Source organism: Euleptes europaea, chromosome 5 (assembly GCF_029931775.1).
Source record: "Euleptes europaea isolate rEulEur1 chromosome 5, rEulEur1.hap1, whole genome shotgun sequence".
NCBI lineage: Eukaryota > Metazoa > Chordata > Lepidosauria > Squamata > Sphaerodactylidae > Euleptes > Euleptes europaea.
Window position 1 is genome coordinate 51,701,140 of NC_079316.1, and position 9,867 is coordinate 51,711,006.

General features: G+C 47.2%; 1 protein-coding gene across 1 annotated transcript; it reads left to right on the forward strand.

Annotated features, from left to right (window-relative positions):
* The first annotated feature begins 396 nt into the window (after nt 1-396).
* On the forward strand, nt 397-9,164 carry GOT1 (glutamic-oxaloacetic transaminase 1). The gene is made up of 9 exons (XM_056849566.1): nt 397-520; nt 3,886-4,067; nt 4,528-4,651; nt 4,820-4,932; nt 6,522-6,626; nt 7,935-8,085; nt 8,206-8,371; nt 8,511-8,653; nt 8,988-9,164. Exons 1-9 carry the CDS (start codon nt 397-399, stop codon nt 9,125-9,127), a joined length of 1,248 nt encoding a protein of 415 aa, XP_056705544.1. The 3' UTR covers nt 9,128-9,164.
* Nucleotides 9,165-9,867: the final 703 nt, after the last annotated feature.

Consider the following 9,867-nt stretch of genomic DNA (forward strand, 5'->3'; position numbering starts at 1 on the left):
ACCTCGCGCCACCCGACCCCCAACTCTGGAACGCAGGCGGCACAACCAGGCGCTGGAATCTCCAATGACGCGATTCGTTCCTTTTCAGCCCCTGCGACTCGTTCTCATCGATTGGATAACACAGAGTCTGCCCGCCTCTGAGAGTTAACGATTGGCTGCAAAGCGGTCACGTCCCTCCTTTTGCGGCACCTGATTAGTCAAGCCGGCCGGCCATCTTAAATCTCATACGATTGGCTCTTCCTTCCTTGGTCCTCCCACCGCGGCTGTGCGATTGGAGGGCGTGGGCCCAGCCTCGCTTTTGGCGCTGGGGATTGGTCGAGGGCTCTGTACGCCTCTGGCTGTGAAGGTGACCGTCTCCTCCGGGCAGAGAAGCGCCGGCCTCGGCCAGCTCCCGCCATGTCTCCCGGCGTCGGGTCCGTGTTCGCCGCCGTCCCGCAGGCCGCGCCAGTCGCCGTCTTCCAGCTCACGGCGGATTTCCGCGCCGATGTCGACCCTCGCAAGGTCAACCTGGGAGTGGGAGGTGAGAGAGCCGGAGTGAGTGGAGAATGCGTGTCCGAGCTGTTTCCATGCATTCAGAGCACACGCGGGTCAGTTCGTGTTCACCCTGCACGCACAGACGCCATAACGTGTATTCAGTGACTCATCCTCGCAATTGCTGCCTTCCCCTGGCGCGTGCATGTTAGTGCTCATGGCCTGGGTTTTACCGCCCCCTGGTTGCAAAACCCAAACCCATATCCACAGAGACGTCTGCGCGTGAGGAATGGGTGCATGACGTGTCACGAGCTAAACTGGCGCTTATACTTGAGAGGCGAAAGGCTTCGGATACCATGGAAGGTGCCTTTCCTGGGTGTCTGTAAAATATTCAGGAGTTCAGTAGCCTTCTCTTTAATTGCAGCTTGATACCAGGAAAACTCTGCAGGGTGAAGGGAAGTGCCTTGGGGAAAGCACGCACGGTGCTTTGAGGGAAGAACACAGACAGTGTCTTGAGTTCCAGAGATCAATCTGAATTGCCCCAGTGATCTCTCAGTTTATTAAGCAATAATACAATGGATAGCAAAGGTCAGTCAGTGATTACACAATGGAACTAAAACAAGGCATACCAAGATCAATGATTAATGAGATCGAAAGGAAAGAGAGACAATGACACATTCCATCTTGAAGTCAGCATCCTTAGAGCAAACATTTGGCTGTCTGGTACCTTAGAATGAGTGGATTAACAGAAGCTAATCCCTTTAAGGTTGCTACACTGAGGTGAGGAGGTCATACTACGTGACCAGTATTGAAAGTGGACTTTGGCCGGGAGCTTTGAAGAGGTGAGGTGCAGAAGACCGTTGTAGGCCTTAGTGCCAAGGGCCTGCCCTGCTGACACGCAAAATACCCACAAGAATCTCTACAGCAGGGCTTAAGCTCCTGCGCTGCATGTAGGACATAAGGGGCAGAGGAACAAGCAGAAATGTAGGTCAACTTATTTTGCTGGTTCGCAACGTCTAGGAACCTAATAAATTACCTTGTTGTTCACACTTTTAATTGAATATATTTGAGAGGTTGTTTTTTTTAAATACTTGTGATCTGTGAAAAGTAATTTGTATAAGAACTCTTAATTGTCAGCAAGTAGGTTTCTCCTTTTTTGAGACAGCCTCAGGAAACGTTTTGTGACAGCTGGTGGCATTCCAGCTTAGGACAAAAATGGTAATTAAAAATACTTGCTGTATCTAACAACAAAATGGCTGGAACTATCTAGGAAATTCAGCAGCAGGAAGAAGCTGTTGAAAGAAGTGAGTTGTGCTTGTACACCCATGCAGCTGCCTTATACAGGACCAGACCTTTGGCCCATCACAGTCAATAATGTCTACTCAGGCTGGCAGTAGCTGTCCAAGGTCTCAAGCAAAGGTCTTTCACATCACTACTGCCTAGTTCCTTTAACTGGAGATGTCAGGAATAGAACCTGGGACCTTCCGCGTGCTAAACAGATGTTCTGCTACTGAGCCACAGCCCCTCCCCAAGAGTTAGAGTTCTGCGGAGTGCTTAGCAACTGCAGCGTTTGGAAGCTTTGACCTGCAATCAGTCAGAAGAGTTCTGTGGCATCTTAAACACTAATTAACTGGTGTATTGTGATTTCTTGCAATCTACTGTGCTCTGTGTAGGTTTTATCATTCTGCTGTATTGGTACCTTCAGATATTTTTTTCTATGCTGTGTAGCGACATCAGTGCTAGTTTCCCATGACTGATCAGTGCAGGTACAGAATGGTGGTTAAAATACGGATGCTTTGATAATTGTGGAGACTGCCTTGAGCCTATTTTTTGTGAGACCCATTTAGAAAGTGGCAGAGTTACCGGGCTGTGTGTTGCAACACTGGATCTCTGGATTTGTGAAATGGGGGCCTGCTTCACTACTGGGAGTACATGGCTATGGAAGTTGTGTACCTTGTGCCACAGTCAAAAGAATGGTGGTAATGAATGCTAAGAAAGGAAGTAATGCCACTGTGAGGGGGTGGGAAGGTCGGAACAAAGGATGTGTTTAAATTGGTAATTGTTGCCTCTCTCCTAGTATATTACCTGATAGTGGTCTACTTTGGGCCCAGACAACAAAAGGGGCAGCTTCTTCAACCTGCATGTTTCTCTGACTTCATTTCCTTTTCTCCTTTCTCCCCCACTTTTCTGATTTGCTGTCCGTCCGCCTTATGTCTTGGGGAGGTCTCAGAACACCCATCTTCTAGCTTTATTTCTGCCTTGTGCTGTCTCCCTCTTCATGGTTTGGTTTCCTTGAGGTGTGATGCCCTTTCAGGGGGTTCTGGCACCTGATATTCTTCTAGCTGGAGCTTTGCTGTCAGGAGCATCTGGGCTGCTATCCAGGTTCAGCTTGAGCTATCCTGATGACCTTGGGCAGGGGATTGCCTGTGACTTGCAGAAACCTGAAAGGGACTCTGCCCTGGTGTTAAGAGGCAGACTCGCTGTCACCCTTGGAACCTCTAAAAATTTGCCCTTTGCTCAGAAGTCACTTGACCTGCTATCTAGTTGGTTGCTTTTTCTAGGATCACTGCAGCTTTATCTTAAGATCTATCTGCTCACAGTTCCCATGTTAGAAGAAGAAGAGTTGGTTTTTATATGCCTACTTTCTCTACCACTTAAGGCAGAATCAAACCGGCTTACAGTCACCTTCCCTTCCCCTCCCCACAACAGACACCCTGTGAGGTAGGTGAGGCTGAGAGAGCGTGACTGGCCTAAGGTCACCCAGCTGGTTTCGTGTGTAGGAGAGGGGAAACAAATCCAGTTCACCAGATTAGCCTCCGCTGCTCATGTGGAGGAGTAGGGAATCAAACCTGGTTCTCCAGATCAGAGTCCACCGCTCCAAACCACCACTCTTAACCACTAAACCACGCTGGCTCTCCAGCTCTTAACCACTACACCATGCAGGCAAGCTTCTCTACTTGTTCTTGTGTTAGAATTCTCTGGGAGTTTTGTCTGTTATTGTTGTTTGTTCACTGTCCTGTACATTGCTGCACAGCACCTGCTCAGTTATGAGATGCTCAAGGTTTGAATGTCAACATGGTCCTCCTGCTGACTTCAGCTGCTGCTGGCCTGACGCTCCCATTCAGCTCTTGGCACCCCTGAGACTCCAAACCTGCAGGAGACATACAGCTTCCAAACTGACATATTTGATAACCTCTAGGAATGAAGTGCTTGGGTTTGAATAGCTGGACAAAGGGATTGGGGGATTAGTGCGATAGTGGGCTTTGGAGACTAGTGTGACAACAGGTGTAAAGGCTTGAAGAAGAAATTGGCAACCTGGAACAAAAGAGGCAGAGCAGAGAAAGATGTCTGCAGTATGTGCCTCCCTCCCGTAGTAGTGTGTCTAGGGTAATCTCCTTCCCTTCTCCCCTACAGCTTATCGCACAGAGGAAGGGCAGCCTTGGGTCTTGCCAGTGGTCCGGAAAGTGGAGCAGATGGTTGCCAGAGATACCAGTTTAAATCACGAGTATCTTCCAATCCTGGGCTTGCCGGAGTTTCGTGCCAATTCCTCACGAATTGCCTTAGGAGAGGACAGTCCAGCCATCCAGGAGAACAGGGTGAGCCTGGCAATGAGGAAGCGGTATGGGCTGGTGGAAAGAACTGGGGGTGGGGGGTGTTCTACCTTTCAGTGATGTTTAGACAGGGATTTTTTTGGGTAGCTTCCTGTTTCCATTGTGCTGTGGGAATGTCAGGAATTGGAGACTGATAACGAACAAGCACAGGCAACAGGTCTCTGATATCCTTAAAATGAGTAAATCTCACCTTGGTGGATGGGCAGTGGAAATAGGCAACCTGAAGTGGGGTGAAAGGTGGGGAGAGGCAAGGGTATTGCCAGACCTGATAGCATTGCTCATAGGTAGAATCTCTGAGGCTCAGGAGGAATTTGGATACAGTCCAGTGCAAGACAAAAGGAGGTGTTACTGGAAAATTCAAGTCTTGCTGAGAAAATACTCAGAATTCTTTTTTGGAAAAAAGTATCAGTCTTCTGATGAGGCCTTCTTTCCCCACTTTTTTCAGGTGGGGGGTGTCCAGACCTTAGGAGGCACAGGGGCCCTGCGTATTGGAGCAGAATTCCTGAGACGCTGGTACAATGGAACCAACAACACAGCAACCCCTGTCTACATTTCTTCCCCTTCTTGGGGTGAGCACAGAAGCCTGGCTAGCATCTTTGCTATGGTGTGGAGCAGGGAGAGGGAGGGCAGGCAGCTGAATACAAAAAAGTAGTTAAATATCCCCACCACTTAAGTTGCTGAATGGCTTGTGCCTTGGCTCAGTGATGAATGCTTCTCTCTCTTCCCCCCCCCCCCAGAGAACCATAACTCTGTCTTCACGGATGCTGGCTTCAAGGACATCCGAACCTATCGTTATTGGGATGGTGCCAATAGGGGTCTGGACATCCAGGGATTCCTGGAAGACTTGGAGGTAAGTCAGATTGCCCTACACCTTGGATGTAACCTGGGCAGAGACGAGTAAGGATGCCAAGATTAGGATCAGGTTGGCCTGGGACCTTATGGCTGTGTGTAGGTACTCTATTGAGCATGGCTGTAGCTGCAGAGGGCTGAAGTAATTGGGCTGGGATATCTAATTCATACTTGGTTAGCTATATCATTCTTGGCTGGCTTTGAGCCAGTGATTCTGGGTGCATTTAAAACTACCAGTTGCCTGACGTGGCTGTGTAGCCTGAAAGTTCAAGCAAGCAAACTTTGAAGAAAAATAATAACACGCACGTGCATGTGATATCAATAATGGTCAGAAGGTCACATCCACAAAGTCTCATCTGAATGTGTACAAAGCTACTGTGGTGTGCTTCTGGTTGCATTGCTTACTAGCGTTCCCTCACTGAATTGTAAGCTTTTGGGTCCCCTGTAGACCTGATTTCCCATCCAGAATAGTATTCTCCAGTATAGTTAGTTTAGCAAAGAAATTACTAAGAAGGATGGGCATGGGCTTAGCTTAAACAATGTAAATCTTTTTTTTAAAAGTTCACAACAGTGGGAAAACATATTGTCTTATTCCATTGCTAGGACGGTACAATAGGAAGAAAGAAAAATGTTTGCTAGGAGGAACAGTCTTGCTAGCACTGCACACAGGAGTCTCATTTACTCAGTCCTTACGATGAGTGGAATTCAGAGCTTTTGACAGATTTGCCATGTGTAATGTGGGAGCTTCTGTGTATCTATGGGTGCTTCCAGTGTCCTTTATGGCCCCTGGACAGCTACTTTGTTAAGACAGGGGAGTCTTCATAGCAGCCTCTGGAATGGAGCTGCACTCAGAAGTGGAAATCTAGAGTGCTCCACTGCATTGTGAATACACTGTAGAATGTTGTATGGCCCTTCTGGACTGTATCCCACACTGTTGTTGAGGGCATGCACATAGGAAGCTGCCCTATAGTCACATGACAGATCCACCTAGCTCAGTGCTGTGTACTCTAACTAGCAGTAGTTCTGTGGGGTGTTGGACAGTGGAATACCTGTCACTGCACCTCTTACCTGGAGGCTAGGGCTTTTTGTATGCAATGCATGTATTATCTCTTCTCAATACAACCAGGGTTTGGGGAGGGGTTGCCCTTCCTTTTGTGAGAGTACCCTGCTTTGCACAGTAGATTCCTCACATATTTCAAAATCTTAACCACTATCTGCTAATTTCTGGTAGAGACCCTTCTGACCTATTCCTCTCAATAGCACTCTATATGGTTGATTGTTTTACATATAATGCAAAATGTATTATTAGAACATTTCTTCCAAATAGAGAGATTTGGAGTCCACTAAATCTGGCAATACATACCCTTTGTATGATTTTTATATTAATGATTATCTGTGCTAATAGCTTCATTAACAGCTTTGGTCCTGTTTGCCTACCCATGCTAGTCTGCAGTTCATTTTTTCATATTCACAGCACACAGCCGTATGCGTATTACGATCCTATCAGTATGGTTCAGACATGGGCAGTGGACACCCTGGACACATCACAGAGTCTGTTTAATGTCTCTCTTTCTGCCTCCCTCCCTCCAGAGAGCTCCAGAGTTCTCCATTTTCATCCTCCATGCCTGTGCTCATAATCCCACCGGCACAGACCCCACCCAGGAGCAGTGGAAGCAGATTGCTGCTGTTATGAAGGTACTTGCTCTTTTCATGCAGCCAAAGGGCAACAGGGCAGTGTATGCTTAGGCCATCAAATTTTGCATTCTGTACCAAAAGGCTGAATTTTGTGACCAGCAAGTCTTCTTCAACTGTGGCTGTTTTAATCATCAAGGATTTCCCACATTTCAGCCACCAAACTGATGCTTTTTTAAAATACTTCCATATGATGTCAAGTTCTGTTTGTGCAGAAAGAAACCCCCAAACCTGATTTAATGATAGGACGTTTTGGAGGACATTGATTCATAGGGTCGCCATGAGGTGGAAGCGACTTGACAGTGTTTCTCTCTCTCACACACACACACACTCTCAAAAACACCTAGTCAATTGCTCATTTCTTGATGGAACCAAGGGGACAGTCCCTGGCAATGATTAGCATAACAGAAGAGAAATTCCTGAAAAAGGAAAGGGGATCCTTAGAGGCTCTGCAAATATGAGATTTTTTGAAAAAGTTGTTAAAGGGATTGTGACAATACTATCCAGCACTGTGCGTGTGTGCGCCATCAAGTCACAGCTGACTTATCCCCCCCCCCCCCGTAGGGTTTTCAAGGCAAGAGATGTTCAGAGGTGTTTTGCCATCGCCTGCCTCCACGTGGGCTGAGAGAGTTCTGAGAGAACTGTGACTGGCCCAAGGTCACCCAGCAGGCTTCATGTGGAGGAGTGGGGAATTGAACCCAGTTCTCCAGATTAGAATCCGCTGCTCTTAACTACTGTACCACGCTAGCTCTCTACTCATGCTAAATTTTAAAAAGAGAATCACCGACAGCTGAGCTTTTCTTGTAGGGAGGGGATTGCTGGAAATGTCTGCAAATCCATTATTCTAAAAGAATTATTTCCATGCAGCTCTGGGTTACCCATATTCCTCAAAAAAAATTAAAAGTGTGGGTGGGGAATCCTGAAGGTTATGTGATCACAGGGGAGGCTTCAATGAACATCAGAAGTGAAAGGGAAACCACGGCCAAAAGTAGAGAGAAAACAGATTACCGTGGGCTGTCTGGAATCTGAATTCATGGGTGATTTCACAGATTCACATCAGCAACCAGACTACCATGGAAAATAACTTGGTGTGGAAGTAGTCTGAGTCATTTTATCGATGGATGACACAGTGGAAGACAACTTGTGTATTTTGTAAAATGTTTCTTACAGTTATGGATCTGCTGGTCTCCTTGATGACAAAGGAAGAAGTGTGTGGGCACCAGCATATAAGTAAATTCTTCTAGAGGTGGTATGCAGTGAAGCTACATTCATGGAAAGCCAAGTGGCTCTCTAACAATTCCTTCCTTGCAGCGCCGGTTCCTGTTCCCGTTCTTCGACTCTGCCTATCAAGGTTTTGCCTCTGGTTGCCTGGATAGGGACGCCTGGGCTGTGCGCTATTTTGTTTCCGAGGGCTTCGAACTTTTCTGTGCACAATCCTTCTCCAAAAACTTTGGGCTTTACAGTAAGTGTTTTATATAAAGGACTTGGTGTGTGTGTGTTCTTATGTGGTCAGTTGCAGATGCGGCGTTAAGAATATTTATGTAGGGCTTATGGTCATCCTCTCTTTCCTATTTCTCCTCAGACGAACGGGTAGGAAACCTGTCCGTTGTGGCAAAGGATGCAGATAATGTGCATCGTACCCTGTCCCAGTTGGAGAAGATCGTCCGTACGACATGGTCTAACCCTCCGGCGCAGGGTGCCCGCATTGTGGCTACTACGCTTACTTCACCAGAGCTGTTTGCTGAATGGTAAGGACCACCAAGACGGGAGTCGGATACTGATGTTTGTTTAGTGGGGGTGGGTGGGGGTACAGGGTATGGCAATGGTTGTTCCTAGACCCATGGGCAAAGCTGGTGTTGGGCTTAGCTTAATCCTTTTCTGTGGCAGGAAAGCAAATGTGAAGACAATGGCAGATCGGGTCTTGCTGATGCGAGCTGAACTTAGGTCTCGGCTTGAGGCTCTGCGCACTCCGGGCACTTGGAACCACATCACAGAGCAGATTGGCATGTTCAGCTTTACTGGGCTCAACTGTAAGTACAGATCTGGGCGTTGGAGGGGGAGAAGGGTTACCAAATGGTAAGGGTATGGATGGAAGAAAGATGCTCTAGGGAGCCAAGCAGTCTTCTGCCTAGCTGTGCTTTTGGGGAATAGTGCCCCACCCCAATTTGCCATTCTTACCCAGCTCCCTACAGTAAGAGTCAACTCTAAACTTCTGCTTCAGTTGCAGAAGACTGGCAATAGTCTTTCTGAATTGCTGGCTGCTCATGTTGAGGGCTAAGCTGGCAACTCTTAGCAAAGGTGGTCTTGGGTTGTGGGTGACAGTTGAGAGGGAACCTGATATTTTCCCTCCTCTTCTTCCTTCAGCTAAGCAAGTTCTGTATCTGATCAAGGAGAAGCACATCTACCTAATGGCCAGTGGCCGCATCAACATGTGTGGCTTGAACACCAAGAACTTGGACTATGTTGCTAACTCCATCCACGAAGCAGTCACAAATATCCAGTAAGGCGCAGCCAGATGTTACGTGCCTGTGTGTGTAATTTTCTCCTGTTTTGCATGAAAGAGAATTACCCAGGAACCGTGAAGGGAAGATGCCAGTATCTGAGGAGGAGGAGTGAGGGCTGAGTGGAAAATAACTATTGCACTGTGCCTCATCCTTCTGCTTAAAACTACAACCTCCTGAGGCTGCCCTCGGTTAAAAAACAAAAATAAAAAAACCAAAGCCCCAAAACAGCTGGGTAAAACTACACACAACTGCACGTAATGTCTAGTTTAGCCCCCCAAACCACAAGCAACCAAATCTCTCAACTCTGTACAGTGTATTTGCCCCATAAATTCATTTTTCATTGCTGGAACTCAGCAGAGACTGTGATAATATCAGGAATGGGTCTCCTGGCCTTTGATTTATGGGTGTAGGAGACAGACTGGATGAAGTGCATGTGAACTGTCCATCCGCACACATTATATTAACTCTGGAAGTCCAGCACATGGCCTCCTCCACCTATCTTGTCTGTATTATGTCCCTTTGCACTTTATGTAACCAACCCTGCTGCAGCAAGAAGGCAGTGTTTGTGGGAACAGATACCAAAATGGTTGTTCTGTTACTGGTGGCATTGATTATTTCAGGGAGCAAGGCTGGAGCTGGTTCCCATTTTCCAGACTTGCATGAGCAAAGAATGTAACCTTAACTGTACCTTTTCTGTTAGCACAATAAAACAGTTAAACAGTTTTTGTTTTCGTCTTTTC